This window comes from Oryzias latipes, chromosome 2 (genome assembly GCF_053564925.1).
Source record: "Oryzias latipes strain Hd-rR chromosome 2, Olatipes_Hd-rR_3.1".
Classification (NCBI taxonomy): Eukaryota; Metazoa; Chordata; class Actinopteri; order Beloniformes; family Adrianichthyidae; genus Oryzias; species Oryzias latipes.
Genome location: NC_136238.1, coordinates 5,316,692 through 5,335,855, shown reverse-complemented (window position 1 = coordinate 5,335,855; position 19,164 = coordinate 5,316,692). Strand labels below are relative to the sequence as shown.

Below are 19,164 nucleotides of genomic sequence, written 5' to 3'. Positions count from 1 at the left end.
ACCCAGAACCCTTTAACGCTTTTTAATGTGTAGATTTAAAATTCTTTCCGTTAATAAAAGATTTTTTATCTTTTGGGGGGATTTTCTTGGTTGGATTGTCGCGACTGCAGTTAACTTTTCTTGTTTCTGTCATTTGATTTTCATTTTCAGAGTTGACATGTGACGAAACCGTTATGCTTTTATTGTGGCGGAACAGGAAGGACTTATTTTCAAAACGCAGGAGGGTTTTCAGTAGAAAAGTCCTCAAAGAAACGTGAGTAAAAGTTGCACAGCAGACTGCAGGATTTGAACTTAAAAAGCTTTTTATTTTTTGAAAATTTATTTTGAAATTATTCCCAAAAATTTAATCAAAAGATGTGATCTGTTTTGTTTTTAAGGTTCAGGAGGTAAATTTATCTCCAAAAAGTGATATTTGGTGGTTTTTCTGAAGGCATCATGATAGACGAGCAGAAAATGAGTCTAAAAGAAGATCGTGTTGTTTGTGATTTTAGGATCCCCAAAATAATGAGGAACTTCCTTTCAAAACGTCTCCGAACTCAGAGACTCCGCCCTTTTTTCTATTACACCCCCCCCCCCCGGGCAGGAAATCTGTCCTATTAATGGACTCAAATAAAAAACTGTCAGTAAAAAGAGGTTTTACCGGCACTAAGGCGCCCCCTGGAGGTGAAGTGGGATTATTCAGGCTCATCCAGACACAAAACGGCTAAAAGTTCTTCGCATCGTTTATTTTAATGACAAATAAAAACACAACCTTATATCAGAGCTGCTTAATTTATTTCTCATAAACACATTTTGTCTGATATTTGTCTAAAATACTAGAATCCAGGAAGCTGGAGACGCCGACCGGCTGTTGAAATCTCTGCTGGCTTTGAAATCACGTCGACTAAAGCAATAATTAGAGTTCACAGTGTAAAAAAGAAAAATATACAAAAAGGCATCGAACCGAAGAGGAAAACGCGTCTCTGCGCCCAAACTGGAGTCACATTAAACGGAAACGGCTCTTCTGGATGACTGACGGTGCTAACCTGCGGCGAGCAGCTCTGCGGGAAGCAAAAAACACTGTTGGCGTCTTCCGGTTTGGCACAGAAATGTGGGCGAGTGTCAGGAGAGAGAGAAAGGCCGGAAGGCCTCCCGTTTGTGCAGCCGGGGAGGTGGTCACCCAGAGGAGGAGAGCGGAGACGCATCAATACAGGTCCTTCCTGGAGCCCAGCGCCGGGCGGCTGGAGGAGCAGGTGGCGCTGCGGATCACCTCCATCCACCTGAAACGTCAGCGTCCCATTGGTTCAAGCAGAAAACAGCAGAAATGGAAGACGATACATGTCCCTCTGATCACTGTCGCATGTACATCGAGATTAAAAGCAGTCAAAAATTATGATAATTTCAAACAACATAAACATGTCAGGAATGTGCTTAAATAATCTGTGCAACCAGTTTTTAATTTAATACAAATAATAAAGAGAATAAAAGACAACTAGAATGGGTTTACAGTGATTTATAGTTCAGGAATTTAGGAAAATGAAATGTTTTTTCTCCCTAAAAAATAGATAAATTCTCTGTTTGAATATCAATCAGCTCATCTTTACATTTAAAGACACTTTTTTTTTTTACAGGAGCACCTGGCTGCAGACATCAGAGTACATCCAAAACCGGAAGTCTCTAAAATTCTGGACACTTTTGGTTTTGGGTTAGTTGAATCATTGGTGCTTTTAAAACTACATTTGGAGTCCCACAAGGATGAGTTCTGGGCTCTCTCTCTCTATTTTTTTAAATGAAACCAGTTATTAAAATCCTACAGTAAAGGTTTTTTTTTTGCAGATGATACTTTGTTCTCCATCTATAAAATAACTAACAATGTGGGGGATTTTATCAAAAATAAAAACAAACAAGGACATTTTTAATGTGCAGGTTCTCATTTAAACTCTTCTCCCTTTGAAACGCAAATGTCAAATCCAAACTGCTCCACTGGCTCCTCCCTATTGCTCCAATTGTAGGGGTGTTTGGAGCTGTAGTGGTGTCCAAAAGCATTTTTCGTAGCGACTTCGTTGACTTCAACGTCCAAACTTCCTCCGTCTCTCTCTGCTTGGACGGGGAGTCGGGGTCAGGGGGCAGTTTGGATTTTGGTTTCCCAAAAGATGCCCAAATATATTTTAAAAAGATCCATTTTACAGTCATTTACGGAAACTTCAATTTTATTGACAACTTCTTCATATTTCTGGTCTGGAGTCGCACTGATACAACAAAAAAACCCAAAACACAAGAATTCAAATCTTTCTTTGTGTGTGTTTTCTCTCCAACATGAACCCAAACCCACGTTTCTGTCTTTCTGTGAACGCCTGGAGTTGTCGGTGCCAAAACTCACCTCTCAAAGTTGTACTCGCTCTCTGACCTGAAGTAGTACACGTGGGACTTGAAGTGGAGCTTGAAGACGTAGTCTTTGTGGATGTTCTCGGCCTCGGCGGGGACGGTGACGGAGTATCCCAGCAGGGGGAGGCTGGCCAGGGGGTACTCATCCTGCAGAGAGACGGAGAGGGGGAGGGGTGAACCCCTGTCCTCTGATGGACAGGATGGTCCACAGAACCCAAACCTGACCTGGTGAGACTTGTAGAAGAAGAGGCTGAAGTTGGTGAAGACCACCCAGAGTTTCTGCCAGCCGTTGCTGTTCTTAAACTTCCTCAGCAGGTTTCCAGACAGCTGGTTCTGCAGGAGAAGATCATGACGTTCAGACACGTTTGTCTTTATAAACCCGAACAAACGTCCTCACATTCCTGATGGTCCCTCTTTTTCTGGAGGGTTTCAGCTCCTGCAGTACCTCCGTCCTCCAGCAGGTGTCAGCAAAAGGTCGTGTTCTGGCCTCTGCAGCAGAACAGACAGACTGGGGGCCCCTCCTCATGAAGGACCCAGACACCCACCTCCACGGCGATGCTGAAGTCCACCATGGACACGCTGGTGTTGCGGTGCCAGCAGACGTGCACCGTGGTGTTTCCTCGTGGACACTGGCGCTCCAGGGAGGCGCGCAGGCCGCCCAGCTCCTCCTCCTCCTCCTCCGCTCCGTCGTCTGAGAGCTCTGAGGAACACGGGTTTGTGAAAACATAGCACCTCCTCCTGGAGGTTTTAGCTCATAAATGTCGTTTTAGGCCATGCAGGTTTCAGTCTTACACTTTTAGGGTAAATCTGACCTTGAGACGCTTAAATGATGAAGTACGGTTTTCAAGCGCCCAAAACTTTCCAAGAAACTGTTTTTAAATACAGATAAAGTTGAAAAAAGTTGTTTTTGAGCCCTAAAATGTATTTCTTAATCCCCAATCAGTGAGAAAAAGATGAAGCTGATTCTATCGCCACATTCAAACTGCTCCTCATTTTCCCTATTCTCACGGAAACTACACTTCCCATCATGCATTTGTGCTCAAACCCCTCTGATTTTGAATATATCCAAATGAAACACGGGTCAAAGCAGATAAAACGCAGAAAAATGATTGCAGGAGCTTTTGTGCAGGAATGTGAACAGCTATGAATCATGGGAAACACCAAAGGGGGGGGGTCAGAAAAAAGCAAGTTCAAGGAGCAGAAGTTCCCGGTTTTACGGTGGCCCAGAAGGGTTACAACACAATAACTCACAACACAATAACTCACAACATTTTAACTCGCAACACAAAACAATAACCGGCTGTGTTGTGAGTTATTGTGTTGTGAATTATTGTGTTGTGAGTTATTGTGTTGTGTGTTATTGTGTTGTGTGTTATTGTGTTGTGAGTTATTGTGTTGTGAGTTATTGTGTTGTGAGTTATTGTGTTGTGAGTTATTGTGTTGTGAGTTATTGTGTTGTGAGTTATTGTGTTGTGTGTTATTGTGTTGTGTGTTATTGTGTTGTGAGTTATTGTGTTGTGAGTTATTGTGTTGTGAGTTATTGTGTTGTGAGTTATTGTGTTGTGAGTTATTGTGTTGTGTGTTATTGTGTTGTGAGTTATTGTGTTGTGAGTCATTGTGTTGTGTGTTATTGTGTTGTGAGTCATTGTGTTGTGACCTATGACTGTGTTGTAAGTTAAACGTTTAGTGTGATTAATTGTAGTGCGTTATTTTGTGTAGCCGTATCTACAGTGTGGTGTTGTGACCCCTCGGGGTCACCGTACGGCCGGGTCCCGACACTCACTGTGCTCCGGGGGGCAGGGGGGCAGCAGGCCGGCGGTCTGCTCGGAGAGGTCGATGGCCATGCGGACGTCCTCCACCCAGCGCTCCATCTCCGCCGCACAGCTGCACACAGGAGCAGAGCGGTCTCAGGGTCAGAAGGTCGCCGTCCCGGCGGAGGCGGGGGGCCGCGTCCGTACCTGGCGGCGACCACCAGCGACTGCCGCTGCCCAGACAGGGTGAAGGAATGCGGGACGCCCCACTCCTCCTCGCTGTCCCTGATCTGAAACGGACGGACGGAGAGTCAGCGTCTGAGCCAAGCGGCAGGAAACCTTCAGGGAGGCGGCGCACCGTCATGCCGTAGAGCGGCAGCTGACCGTGGACCTTGAACTGGTTGGATGGAGTCGTCCCTCGACTGGTGTACAGCAGACAGTCGCTGAACTGCAGGAGGAAGAACGCCGTTGGAGATCTTCATCACTGTAAGAGCTAGAGGGGGCAAACCTTACCAAGAAGAACATCCTCTGCTGAAGCCCCTTCCCCGAGAGTTTGCTGAGGCAACCCAACCGGATGAACTCCTGCGGAGCAAAGCGGCCCGTCAGGAGGAGTTCACTGAAAGAGTATCATTAAATAAAAGCAAGAAACGGTCTTTTAAAGACGAAAAAGTTAAATAAAAAGGATAAAAATGTCATTAAACTATCATCTATGAAGGATTCTGTCATTTGTTTGATGGAAAACTCTGCAAACATCCAGTTAGCTGGATCTGAACTAAAGTCGGACCCGTCCGGGAACCACGATGTTCTCCAAGCCCGTCAGATCCTTCTTCAGCTCCAGGAGCTTCTGGAAGTTCTCCATCTTCATCATGACGCCCTGAAGCTGCAGCACCATCTCCGAGACGTCCGCCAGCGCCGCTGGAAGGACGCAGAACCGGGGTTACAACGGGAAGAACCGCCCTGAGAACCGGCGGGCGGGCGGGACGCACCTCTGCAGTCCCTGAAGTCCAGGTGGGTGGGCGGGTAGTGCTTGCAGAGCCTCTCCAGCAGGAGCTTGTAGTGCAGCAGGCGGTGCAGAGGCCTGAGGAGGAAGACGTAGAGCGGCAGGTAGCAGACCCGCTGCTGCTCAAAGTCCCGGCACAGAGCCTCCACCTTCCTGCTGGACCTGCAGGCGGGAACGTGGGCGTTAGGAAAACTCGCTCCGGCGTCTGCGCCCGCAGACGGTTCCGGCACCCACCTGCAAGCCCGCTCCAGCTCCACCAAGCACTCCGGGTGCTTCTGGAGGTGAGCGGTCAGCTGCTGCTCGCCACAAAAACACCAGAGTCAGACTGGAATGACAGTAATGGGCGTCGGAGCCAAGACTTCCTGTTTACCCTCAGAGCCTGGATGTTCCTCAGCAGGACGTCGCCGATCCGCTGGTAGTCGCCTTTGATGTGGGCGTTGGAGCGACCCTCCCTAAGAGAAACCGCGCAGTTACACCTGCTCACCACTAGGTGTCACACATACATCCTAACAGGAAGCCCTCTCTGTCAAAATAAGAGCAGATTTGAAGCGTTTCTGTGCTTTTACTGCAGACTTTCAGAGGTGGGAACTTCCAAACCACAGAGTTTCTCTCTGCTTTAGCCTCCGGCCCCGTGGCGTCGTGTCCCAGCGTGTCAGAGATCAAACAGCTGATGGAAAAACTCAGATGACGCGTCGCCGTAAATTCCTTTGCTTTGTTTTGTTTTTTTACTGCAGCTGGCGGCGATTGTTCCTCAACCGACGATCTGGTTCCAAAATGTTTCTCCTTTTGCCGTCAGACGGTTTTTCTGCTCGTTTGCATTAACATCTCAGACGTTGGAATCCCATATTTGGGAATTATCCGGAAAAGTATTTAAGGAAATATTCCCTAAGCAATTTCTGGAAAAAGATTTTTTTAAACGTGTTTCATTAACAATCCTAAAATCATCTTTTTCTAATTTTTTAACTTTTTTTAGTCCTGTGATTTTATTCATTTTCATGTTTTCTAAACTTTTTATTTTAAACTTTTGCTGTTTTATTTTGAAATTTTTCATATCTAATCTTTTTCGAGAATATTTTCTTCTTTTTTTCAAAGGAGATTTCTGAAAGAGATTTTTAAAGGAATCCATTCTAGAAACGGGACGTTGTCTGTTCCTCTAGCTGCAACACAACCCATATCATGATGAAACCACTGCCGTGTTTAACAGTTGGATCATTGTTCATCTTAGTTCCTCAGGGATCAGTTTGATCTGGATTATGTTTCACTTCACTAAAGCTGCTCAATGACTTCTTTTTCAAAATAAAGTTACAGCACTTCCTCTGAAACAGGAAGTGTCTCTGAAGAGGGGTTTGGACCGCTGCTCACCACTGGGCCAGACGCTGCTCCGTTTCTCTGAGGAAGCCCTGATGGAACTTGTGGAACGGGTCGTAGTGAGCCGCCAGCAGAACCCTGACAGAATCTGGAAACGCCTCCTCAGCTTTGGCCACGTTCTGGAGCGACTGAGAGAGACGAAACTGGACAACATTAGACACACAAAATAACACAATAACACACAACAATAACACACACAAACACACAACAATACACACACAGACAGACACACAAAACACACAGTAAGGGACACACACAAACACACAACAACACACACTGACACACAACAACATACACTGACACACAGTAACAGACACACAAACACACAACAATACACACAGACAGACGCAAAAAACACACAACAAGACACACAAACACACACTGACATATGCACAAAACACACAATAATACACACAAACACACACTGACAGACGCACAGAACACACTGACAGACGCACAAACACACACTGACAGACGCACAGAACACACAACAATACACACAAACACACACTGACAGATGCACAAAACACACAATAATACACACAAACACACACTGAAAGACGCACAGAACACACTGACAGACGCACAAACACACAACAATACACACAAACACACACTGACAGATGCACAAAACACACAATAATACACACAAACACACACTGACAGATGCACAAAACACACAATAATACACACAAACACACACTGACAGATGCACAAAACACACAATAATACACACAAACACACACTGACAGATGCACAAAACACACAATAATACACTCAAACGCACACTGACAGATGCACAGAACACACTGACAGACGCACAAACACACAACAATACACACAAACACACACTGACAGATGCACAAAACACACAATAATACACACAAAAACACACTGACAGATGCACAAAACACACAATAATACACACAAACACACACTGACAGACGCACAGAACACACTGACAGACGCACAAACACACAACAATACACACAAACACACAGTGACAGATGCACAAACAGGCAGAAAAACACACCCCAACAGACATACACAAACACACCCGGACACAATCCCAGCCAGCCTCTCAGGAATTTGTCCTCAAGTTCAGGACGGTTCATCACTAACACAACCCCCCCTCCTCCTCCAAGAGCCGAGGTGTTCGACCCCCCCCCCCCCCCCCCCCGGGTAGATCACAAAGCGGTGAGACGGGTGGAGCGCCCAGCGGTGCAACAGAGACTCGGCGGGGTGGAGGGGCCGTGTGAAAACAGGCAAGGGGGGGGTTAAGGGCCGAACCACCCAAAGAAAACCGCCCAAGGCTTTGAAAGAAGCTCTGGCCAACACCCCCGCCACATCAAAGAGATGGGATCTGCCAGAGAGGACAGAGACTCTCTGCTCTGGGGGAGGAGCTTCTCCTTTAAGGAGCGTGTAAGGAGGCGGGGTTAGATTAAGCCCGACTACCTCATGGTCTGAAGGCGTTTATGAGGATAGACCTCTGATGGGATGGAGGGGTTAAAGGTGGAGAGCAGAGGAGAAACACGGAGACCTTCACCTCCGTGATGACCTTGAGGTCCTTGAGGTACGTCCGCTCCGTCGTCAGCAGCTCCTTGGCGATGAAGTACGCCTTATCTGTGGGAAACTTCTGGACAAAATCTGAGGATGAGCGTGATTCCACCAATCCACACTCCCTTCAGTCTAAAGCCTGCAGTCATCACACCTTCCTCCTGGCCTCCTCCTCATCCTCGTTGCGGACATATCCTGCTTCTGCCAGCAGGGGGCTCGTGAGCGGGGAGAACGTCTGCACGGCTGGAATCTGCGCCGCATTGGGAATGTCAGGGCCGTCCGCTCCTGGTCCGCTCAGCACGCCGTTTGTGACGGCGTGGTCGGCGGCGTGCGGAGAGTCCTCTGAGTTTTCTGTTAGTGCAAAAGAGAAAATATGAAAAAATAGAGAAGGAGGAAACATTTTTAGAAATTCTACGGAAACCCCAACATACCAAAATGAATGTTCTCTTTTTGTTTGTTTGTTTTGTTGGAAAAGCCAGTCTTAAAAAAATTAGTACAAAAACTTTTTAGTACTTTTTTCAGAAAACATTTTTAGATTAATAAAACAACTATTCTGTTAAAGTGAAGTTAATCTTCTGTTTCAGAGTAAACTAATAAACTAAAACACAAAAGAAAAAAACAAAACAAAGTGACCATCTGTCATATAAATTATCACGACATCCAGAACATTTTCAAAATAAAAGTTTCTGTTTGATATTTCAACAGATATAAAAAAAATTAAATAAATAAGTGAATTTTGCTAGCATAACAACACAAAAATGTCAAATATCTTACCGATTAAAACGATACGCGTTTGTCTACAGCTACACATGTTAGCTACATGGCTAAGCTGCGGCTGAATACTTGCCCAGTTGAAAAAGTTTCCACAGAGTCCAGTTCTCTACACCAAACCGGGTCATGTGTAAAACCACGGATCTGTGAAGGGGGCGCTATAAAGAGAACTTACCGCCAAACAACAAATCAACAATCAATCAACAACAAAAATAAACAACGTGCAAGTCACCAACACGGAGAGGTTCTACACTACAACTATCTAGCACAACACAGGACACAGTCTGGGAATCGAACGCGGTACAGATAACTCCAGAGTCCCACTGCTTCAATCAAACTTTATTAATGCTAAAGAACATTACAGAGTTTAAGAAGAGCTGGCAAAAAGGGTTCAGAGCAGAAACAGAGAGGAAAGATCCAGCAAGGGTTTGTGGGTAAATGTGCAGCGAGTGGCTCGGCACAAGCGGAGGTGGAATCAGCACATTTCATGAGCACAAGCGCTCAAAGACAACAGTTGTGTTACTCTGCCAGAGGTTTCCTCACACTTCACACCGTGCTCCAGCTTTAGCATGCAGCATGCAGACTCAGGCAGCCACGCATCACCGACGCCGTGGCAGAACCATCCACAAGGTGGTACGTTCCGTTCTTACGAGGTCAGGCAACAAAAGTAAAAGATTAATGACGTGCACACATTTATTTATAAATTATGCCTTAGAAAACATCAACATTGTGATCTAAATGTATTCAAATAGCTCGTTTTCCTATTTCGCCTTACCTATAGCTAAGCTAAAGCTAAAGACACAGGCTAAAGCTTAGCTTAGCCTTTGTCCGAATTCCCTCACAACTTAGTACTTAGTGTTCTGTAGTAAGCGTTTGCCAATTTTTCATGGTGTCCAAATGCACAATTCCAAAATCGTGTGCCCTGGAAAATTTCCCAGAAATTTGCACACACAAAAACAGCGTGCATCAATGCTAAAAAGATAGGCGAACATTGACCACAATGCATTGCGTTTAGACAACTTTTCATTGGAAATTTAAATGAGTTTTTAAAGCGTCTCATCATCATCATCAGAACACAGTGGATTCTAAAATAGCGTAGGTGAAATGTTTGTGTTTATAAGGTTTTTACGTCGGCAAATGGGCGGCGCCATATTTAACGTTAAAAAAATATATATAAAAACTGAGCATAGTGTCTGAATTATAATAAAAATAAAGGATACTAGTTAGTCTTTTAACAGTTAGAGAGTAGTGAGGGATTTCAGACATAACCTTAGCTTTGCTTAGCTTAGCTTAGCTTAGCCTAGTTTAGCTTTAGCTTAGCTTAGCCTAGTTTAGCTTTAGCTTAGCTTAGCTTGAGACTCAGGCGGAACACATGAAAGATCTATAGAAAAACAATGTCATTAAACTATCTGCCGCTGTCATAATTGACTATTTACAGAAAAAAAAAACAAGAGAATTTTGATTTAAAACATTTAGGAGTAACTTTCTAGAGGATTTTGTTAGTTTAGCTAAGCTCTAAGCTAATATACGGCGCTGTTAGACAAGAACGTTCCGTTTCTGCTTTTCTATCCAAGTTGTACTGACAAAAAAACAACAACATTGGAGCTTTCCTTTTTTTTTTTGCAGAATTATAAACACAAAATGTGATTTATTTTAGATAATTTAGCCTGGCTACACATAGACGGAGTCAAACTTGTTCACACTTCAGGGTCATTTTAGGTATAAACATGATCAGAACTATAAAAAATTTCACAAAATCTTAAATATTAACGTTAAAAAATGATTAAGACGATTAAAAAATTAATGTCATTTTCACATTCTTACAAACTTAAAGACGTCTTTGCCTTTAAATCTTCCTATTTAGGCGTTTTCAACCTAAAATGGCCCTTAATCCCAACCTATGTTTCTTCAGTCCATGAACAGAGATCATACATGATTACATGACAGCAGATCCAGACGAATGAGGAACAGCCAGAGGACGACAGATGGGCTCAACGCCGGCGTTCCGCTGCAGACACATTTCTCTGACGGCACAGTTTAACAAACCCAAACCCTCCAGAGGAACTCCTAATGTTTTGCACTTACATAATGCGTTTATCTTGACTTAACTCCTCCCACTTTTTGTTCACGGAACGCTGACGTCGAGTGGCTCTGCTTCGTCCTCGTGCAGCAGACGACTGGTGAAACGCTCCAAACGGTTCGTAAAGGCTTGAAGTCGGCCCTCTTGCGAAGCCTCATGAACCGTTTGGAGCTTTACGACAGAAATCAGAGTGAAGGGAAAGTAGGAGTTTCTTCCTGGTTCGCATGCGCTCACCATCATGGAAGCAGAAGAACGCGTGAGCCGCTCTGAGACACAACCCAACGTCTTCCAACCCAAACGACTCTTGAGTGTGGCGGCAGATCTGTGAAGTGAAAGCGGTGGCATGCAGCGCCGGCTCTGCCTTTGAGCAGGCGGGAATGGGAAGCCGGCCGTGAACAGGTGAGAAAAGCAGCGGCGGCGGCGGCAGCAGGAAGTGGGTGAGCCTTTTTGTGTGTGGAACAAAAACCGAGAAAAGAGCTTCATCGTGATCCAATCACACACCGAAGGGTTACAGACCAACTCCTCTGTCAGCTATCCACCCTCAACTGGAGGTCAATACAAAAGAAAGTCACTAGGAAAAGTCTCTACCACAAAATTCAAACTTCAGTGCAACGAAATAAAACACGAAAAAGTGCTGGAGAGAGAAACGTCCACTAGGACGATCCTTTTGGAGGAAACGCAGACGTTTCTCCATCAAGGTGAGACTTCACTGCTATCCATCCCTGACTTCAGTCAGTCAGAGGCTTCATGAGGACCGGAACCATTGACTGTATATGAGACCTGGACTGTCACTCTTACTCCAGGTTTTCCAAACAGGAAGTACCATTAAAATCCTTCATTCTATAGGTCAGAATAAACATTCTGGCTCCGATACCTTTCAATTTATTAACTGACCAACCAGTGACCCATTACTGCGCTCTTATGTCTGGCTCCAACATGGCGAATTGGGGGGGAAATAGTTTCGACCGAAGTGACTTAATTTGGTTGGAGCCGGAATAAACCATTTCTACGGGTGACGTCACATGGACCCAGTCCAGTCCTCATTTACAGTCAATGACCTGAACACTGCTCTCCATTTAACCTCAAATTCATAATCCAACTTTATTGCACAACAGGAAGTCGATTGCTTTCAGGGAGAAGTCGGGACGCACAAAACAGGAAGTAGATCCCCTAAAATAACCACCGAAACGCCACAATAAAAAAACAACAAACCTCTCTGCTACAACAGACAAACGGGCCTAAACAAGAGAGAAAAGACGGAGGCTAGCGGCAGACGCTGAGGTTTAGATACAGTTCTGAAGTTATGGCACATGGTGAAGTCCCAGAAACCCGTTCTCTGCCTGTAACCTCAGCAGGCTGAAGGTTTCTAAAGGTAGAGTACCTCACTGTCACTGTTATTATGCTCTACTCGTACAAAATAGGTTAAAAAATTCACATTTTAGAGAAACACTAACAGCTTAGATTTCTGAGTCTGACTAAAACTCGGAGACCGTTTACGGTTTGCATCCATGAAACTTCTCATCCGTTTCCTGTTCAGCAGCTGAAAACCTGACCTCCTATGTCTTCCTCGTGGAAGTGGTAACACCCTTCCTCCTCCTCCTCCCCATCCTCCCCCTCCTCCATCTGCAAGTTCCCGTACAGGAGTTTACTTCGCGGCGCCGGGGACGACCTGACGCCGTTGGAGTTGACGGAGTTGGTGGAGCGCATGGCGGCCGGGTTCCCGTACATTAGCGGCTGGCTGTACGCGCTGCTGCCCGTGTCGGATTCGGTGTCGCTGGTGTCGGTGCCGCTGCTGGTGGACCCGTCGATCATTTGGACCGGCTGGTTCAGGTTGCCGCTGCCGCACTTTCCCTGACGGCCGAACAGCCTCTGGACCGTGTTTGAGCGGGGCTGACCCGGAACCAGCAGGTTCGCGTGGTTGCCATTGGTGACGATGGCTTTGCGCTCAGTGGGGGCGGAGCATGGGGCGTGGCTACGAAACCCGGAGCGCTGCAGCTCCTTGATGGGAGTGGAGGTCAGCTGGCTGAGGAGGAACGGATCGGTGTCGGAGCGGTTCCTCATGTTGTTGTTGTTGTACGGTTTGGTCAAATGGGACGGCGTGCGGTTGGACGTGATGGGGGAGTAGCTGCCGTACTGGTTCGGCGGGTGGGACGTCGGGGGGGGCAGAGAGGGCGTTCCCAAAGGGAGCACTCCTGGGCGTTTACTGAAGTAATGGCCGCCATCGTCCCAGCGCGAGCGCTGCTGGCTGTGGCCGTTCGTCATCTCGACCTGGCCCAGCGAGCCGGTGCGAGGGTGAAAGCTGCCGATGACCGGGCTGGAGCACTGGCTGCGCGTCCCGGAGCCGTGCGGCCGGGCGCCCGCCGCCCCTCGCCAGTCTCGGGTCTGCAGGACCTCGTCCAGCAGCGTGCTGTGGAGCGGGAGGCGGCTGCTGAACGAGCTACCGTTCGACAGGAGGTCGGCGCCGGTTACCTCGTGACTCACGTTAAACGTTTTCGCTGCCTGAGCCTGATCGGTACTGCTCCGGTTACCCAGAATGCCCTGCTGCTGCCCCACCACGCCCTGCTGCATCATCCCCTGATGGTTGGTGTGATAGAAACCATTGACGGCCCCAAACAGACTGCTGGTTCTGCCCCTGCCCCCCTCCCTGTAAGGCTCCTCCTCATTGCTGTCACTGGCGCCGCCGCCATGGGCGCCGCCGTGGCCCCTGGGGGCCCTGCTGCTCTTTGTCACATCATATTCGCTGTCTATGTCACTGCAGTCTATGTATGGAATAGAGGAGCTGCTGCCTCTGTCTGCCCTGCAGGCTGGACCTGGATTGAGGAGGTGCTGGTTCGGTTCTGCGCCGTGGTGGCTCCGTCGGATCGCGTCCTGTGTGGTCATGTCGTTATGGAAACCGTTGGTGGGCGGCGCAGCCTCTGGCAGGTCCTCCAGGCCGTTTGATCTGGCGTCCTGGTGCAGCCTCCCCGAGTCAGGCTGGTCCGTCAGCAAGCCCGACGTGGCGTTCTGGGAAACAGACGGAGAAACTGACTGATGGGCGGAGTTAAAGAGGCTTTTACAGACACTCAGGCTCCGCCCTCTTCCCCACAGAAAAGCTACTAATGTAACCAGCAGCAAAGCAAGAGGAAAACTGTTGGAGGAACAAGACTGATCCGGGTGAGATGTTACCTCAGGAGGGACTTGCAGTCGGAGGGAAGACGAGTGAGGCGACGCGCTGCTGTTGGACAGGATCTTACTGTGCTTCCTGTGAAGACAGTACCCCCCCACGTCAAAGCCCGAGCAACCACCACCTTCAGAGGCTTCATCCACTGACGGAGGTTCACCTCTCAAAGGGAATCTTCTTAAACTCAGAGTCCTTCACGTAGTCGATGAGCTGCTTCTGGGTCCGGCCGCTGCGGGACAGACAAGCAGGGAAGAAAAGCTCAGATCTGAGTTTTTTATGTCGTCCTTTACTCAGAAGAAACCTACAAATCCACACAAGAATGATCTGAAGATGCAACAAACACTCCTGTTGTAAATGTAAATGTTCGTCCTAGGTAAGAGCCGCATGTGACAAATCTCCTGAAATCCCACTAAAGTAGTCTCTTTATCATAAACTAACTTAACTCATCCAGGGTTTTAATGACCAATGGCTGCTTTTCTGTTGGTTTATCTCCATGGCAACCATTTAAGTTTTTGGTCACCTATGAGTGGCAAACAGGTCTATGTCATTTTTAGAAGAATCTGCTAAAGTTAATTTTTGGATTTCCTTAGCAACGGAGGTTATTTGCTAACCCACATTCCTACTGAGTTCCTATTGTGCGCCATATTGTTTTGGTCAGCTTTAGTCAGGGATTTATATACTAAATGTTCACAATATTCCAGTAAAAAATATGCAAACAACTGGGAAATGTCACTTTTGTGAGCTCGCCACGCTAACATCGTTCAAAATTTACTTCTAACTTCAACTTCTCCTTAGGAGAAGCTGTGAGCCGTATCCAGAGGTCAGAGGTCAGTGGAACTTCGGTTGTAGACCTGACCTGGCAGCATGTGTGTGAATATCGCTCAAAGTTTAAAGAAAGTTTATCTATATTAAAGATTTAACACTTTCTGACTTTATTTTGAAAGAAAACTGGATTTTTGTTTTTGAAATACAGAATTATCTGTATTTTTATCACATATTATTTGTAATAAACAATTTCAGATTTTATGTACAGAAAAGTTTTAGAATACAAAAATAAAATACAGCTTTTATTTTGAAAATAAATGTGCAACGGGCTACGAAAAGCTGCAAAAATACCACTGGAATAATCTCTGTATCATAAAACTATAAACTTCATCTCATCCAGGTTTTTAGTGACAAAACATTTAGAGAGAAGCAAAAAAAAAAGGGAAATAAAAGCAAACGAGGCAGACGAAGACGTTTCTCACCTGAACCTGAAGGAGGAGCCTCTGGTGAAGAGGATGGGTTTGGGTTTGGGTTTGGGTTCCTCGAACAGCCGGAAGAAGGCGTGGTACTCCACGCAGATCTTCCAGAACACCTTACAGCAGTCCCGGCTGGCCATGGCGAACTCAAGCGTGTCGTGGTGAGCGCTTTGCTGTGGGACAAATCCCTACGGTCAGTCTGAGGAGCAGAGGGGTCCGGAAGAACGGTTCTGGGCGGGACTCACGGCCGGGTCGGCTCTCAGCTTGATCAGGAAGCGCTTGCGCTTGAAACTCAGCTTGCGGATCTTGGCCCAGTTGAAGGCGTTGATTTTTGTGTGGTTCTGAGAACACAGACGGGAGTTCTGTTAACGTCCAGCAGCAGAACATCTGACCGGTCCATCACAGAACCAGAACCTGGTGTGTTAGAAACCTCTGCATCTCTGCCCGTGGACATCAGTGAATCTCCAGACAGAGTTTAGGCCGTCTGAGATAAACGTGCTCACCTGGAAGACCAGCACGCCGGTGTGCGCCACGGACAGGCTGAGGTGGCTGCCCTCGCGGTCCTTCGCCGGGTGCAGGCGCACGCCGTACATCTCCAGCCGCCGCGCGATCTCCAGCAGCTGGTAGTCCGACTCCGCCGGGGTCTGGCCGCTGGGACCGGACAAGAGCGACAAAACCCTTTCAGTCTGGTTACCAAGGCAACGGCCGCAGTGAGAGTTTTTCTCGGTTTGAAGGGAGTTTTATCAGGAATCTGACACGACGCGCGTTTTTGTTTCCCCACTAAATCCTGAAGCAGCTTCCTGTTTCCTGAATGGAGCGGCTGAATTGGCCACTTCCTTCCTGTGCTGGCAGCGGGGCGAGCAGCGGCAGGCCCGCGGGACTCAAACCTTTGCTTTTGTTTTGATCTCTTATCGGACTGTGAAGGGGGGGTGGGGGGTGGAAACGAAGGCCTCTGCTGACAGAGTGATGATGGGAAAGAGCACGGCCGTGGTCCCTGTGGGACCGACTTTCTGGGTGGTGGAAGCAATTGTGCGAGGGGGCGTGGCCGTAAACGCACGCAGGAATTCCCAGAAAATCCACCCGGTTCCGCAGAGACGGAACTTTGGAGAAGAATTACGACTTTTTGAAAGTACCGAAAACAGCAGCTGGTTTACGAGTGACGGGAAAAACCAAAGGGTTTGACCTTCAGGACGCTGTGCTGACGTCTGAACGCCGTGACTCACGCGTGTTTGCGGTGGCACTCCATGATGTTGTCCCGGATGGCGTCCTGGTCCGGCAGGTACTTGTTGTGCAGGAGGTGCTGCCAGCTCTGCGTCTCATCGAAGTCTCCGATCTCGGCTGAAGACGGAGGAAGAAGAAGATGTTAGGTGACGGCGCTCCACGTCTCATTCCTTCCATCTGCCCCGCTCCAGCAGCACGAACTGCCCCCCACAGGGGCATCAGCGCCTGCAGATGCACGCACCGGCGGTTGCCGTGACAACCAGCCAATATTCCCCCTGCATGCTGTGCAGCCGTCTGCCACTCGTCTGCCAGCCCTGGCCTCATGCACACGCGGCGCCGAAAACAAAGACCGTCAGCGATCACGGTGAAGGAGTTAATTCTACTTTGACTTCCAGGTTGAAGCTCATTAAAGACGATTTACATGAAGCCAGACGCAGTTCAGGCCGCAGGTTTCATGCCGCTCCAAACTCTGTGATATAACAGATAATAGAAGACCCAAAGTGGCGCAGATTGTCCTTTGTTTGTTTGTTTGCAAGCACTGAGCCGACGCCCCCTGGAATTTTGCGCCCCAGACAATCGCCCAATATGCCCCATGCCTAAAATCGCTACTGCACCAGGGGCTTGCTGCATACATGACGGAGTCCACTTTGACTTTACAGCAAAACCAGCCGACAGAATCAAACCAGAACCCTTTTCCCCCTAGTGGCTGACCTGTGTAAGAACACCTGTGGTGCAGGTGAGCCAAACGGTTTTCTGACCAGCAGGTTAGCCTCAAATCCTCCACAGTGTTCGTTTACGGTGAGCTTCTATGAACTGGACGGTGAATTCGGTGAGTCATCTTAACGAGCTTCAGAGCGAGTTCTAAACCAGAGAACGCAGACGGCCCGGCTCCACGAGGAGACGGAACAGGAGGTCCAGGAGGTCGGCGGGCTTCGCTGAAACTCACACTGGATGATGTGGGACACCATGAGGGCGGCGCTGGAGTCGTTGCAGATGAGGCGACCGCAGGCCAGGTCACGCTTGATCTGCAGGGCGAACAGATACCTGAAGACGTGAGGAGAAACGTGAGAAGATCAAAAAACATCGGCCAACCCAAAGACAGAACAACAAGCGATCCGATTTCAGATAAAATAAAACAGCTTTATTTGGATGTAAACATTTACTATTTTATCTATAAATTTCTGTCTTTGCTCCGTTTAAATCACCGCTTTTTAATCAAACTACATTGGTTTTGGGAGAATGTTAGCAAAAATAATGTTTTTCTGTCAATGAAAGGACCATTTTTCCTTCATTGATTTTAGTTTTTGATCATAAAAGAAAAACGGAAAGAAAAAGATGTTTTTAAACCTGATCTGACACTAAATGAACAGATTCTGATCCAGATCAGATCCAGCGGTTCTGTTTGGACTTAGTGGTTTTAACATAAAGTTTCCTAAACTTAAAAGAAATATTAACAATTACAAAACTTTGACGAAATACTAAAAACCTAAAACAGTTTGTAAATGAAAACAAGAGTTTATTAATAAAAAGCTTGGAGCCCATTGGCCACGAGGACAGGACAGGCATTGGCTGACAGAAGTTATGCGTTGTGTCTGAATTCCTTCACTATATCGTGCGTTCGCCATTCTGCAGGGCCGTCCCAATCCATAATTTTAAAGTCAAGGGCGCTAGAAAATTCCCAGAAGTCTCTGCGACAAATCAGTGAGCATCGATGCTTACTAGATCGGCAAATATAGACCATAATGCATTGCGTTTGTGTATTAAAAAACTGTTTAAAGGTTTTTTTTTTATTTAATAAACCATCAAGGTTTTCATCTTTAGAAACACATAAATATTTGTCATAAAACGCTCACATTGATGTGATTTTCCTCTTTGCAAAAAAAACAACAAAATTGTTGATTTTGAACATTCTGAATTAAAACTTAGGATAAGAAAATAAACAAACAAATGAAAAAACTAAACAGATTTTATTTGGAAACAGATTTATTGTTTTTTTTATTCAAATTTTCTTCAAAATCTATAATCCTTTTTTTTAAATTCCCACTTCTTCTTTTCAGATTTCCAGTATTTTTTAGTTTTAGTTTTTTCAACTTTAAACAGTTTTTTAAAGTTTCCGTTAGCCCTGCAGAATCCGTGACGTCCTTCAGAAACCCTCTTTGGGCTAATCAATGTCTGCTGATTTAAAGAAAATAAAGTCCTAATAAAAATCAGTCCCCTTATTTATATTTAACGTCCTGTTTTCAGGGTTTCTGCCACATTTATTGAGCTGCTGAAAAATTCAAATGAATGAACCTCTTCGGTAAAAGTGGTTTGAACCGTCTTTAGCGTCAAAAATGCACGAATTCCTCTGCAGACTCGGTCATATTCAGACTTTAGTGAATTCTGTAGTCTGCAGGTCTCATCGGCAGCAGAAACCTGGCCTAAAACTCCAAACGAGAAGAGAAATGCATGCTGGGAGGGGTTTCTGCTCATTACCAGCCCGTGCAGCTGGGCAGAGGAGAAGCTCGGCTTCATGGGAAAAAAAAAACAAACCATGTGGGAGGAGGACAAACAAACGCAGACTTAAGGAAACACAGAGTTCAGATGATTTAGTCTCTGAAAGTGAAAAACTAAGCGGGGTTTTTTTTGAGGAGCGTCTCTTTTTAGCAGCT

At 46.6% G+C, this 19,164-nt stretch overlaps 1 protein-coding gene across 5 annotated transcripts in view; it reads right to left on the bottom strand.

The window, feature by feature from the left end:
- Positions 1-704: 704 nt before the first annotated feature.
- Positions 705-19,164, bottom strand: part of LOC101170009 (FERM, ARHGEF and pleckstrin domain-containing protein 1) — a 34,908-nt gene continuing 16,448 nt past the window's right edge. For 3 of the 5 annotated variants that reach the window (XM_023948962.2, XM_023948960.2, XM_023948964.2), the window contains exons 6-28: positions 17,460-17,557; positions 16,516-16,630; positions 15,796-15,943; positions 15,538-15,633; positions 15,299-15,465; positions 14,212-14,280; positions 14,057-14,132; positions 13,702-13,894; positions 8,195-8,391; positions 8,030-8,119; positions 6,478-6,611; positions 5,486-5,567; positions 5,350-5,411; positions 5,102-5,277; positions 4,900-5,030; positions 4,629-4,697; positions 4,474-4,563; positions 4,323-4,405; positions 4,148-4,248; positions 2,910-3,064; positions 2,590-2,697; positions 2,360-2,511; positions 705-1,259 (exon numbers count right to left, since the gene is read on the bottom strand). In XM_023948962.2, the coding sequence (XP_023804730.1) occupies positions 1,184-1,259; positions 2,360-2,511; positions 2,590-2,697; positions 2,910-3,064; positions 4,148-4,248; positions 4,323-4,405; positions 4,474-4,563; positions 4,629-4,697; positions 4,900-5,030; positions 5,102-5,277; positions 5,350-5,411; positions 5,486-5,567; positions 6,478-6,611; positions 8,030-8,119; positions 8,195-8,391; positions 13,702-13,894; positions 14,057-14,132; positions 14,212-14,280; positions 15,299-15,465; positions 15,538-15,633; positions 15,796-15,943; positions 16,516-16,630; positions 17,460-17,557 (2,668 nt within the window). In that variant the 3' untranslated portion in view covers positions 705-1,183. The remainder of the gene's footprint in view (positions 1,260-2,359; positions 2,512-2,589; positions 2,698-2,909; positions 3,065-4,147; positions 4,249-4,322; positions 4,406-4,473; positions 4,564-4,628; positions 4,698-4,899; positions 5,031-5,101; positions 5,278-5,349; positions 5,412-5,485; positions 5,568-6,477; positions 6,612-8,029; positions 8,120-8,194; positions 8,392-13,701; positions 13,895-14,056; positions 14,133-14,211; positions 14,281-15,298; positions 15,466-15,537; positions 15,634-15,795; positions 15,944-16,515; positions 16,631-17,459; positions 17,558-19,164) is intronic. The other 2 variants (XM_078930882.1, XM_023948968.2) reach the window with 1 other exon arrangement.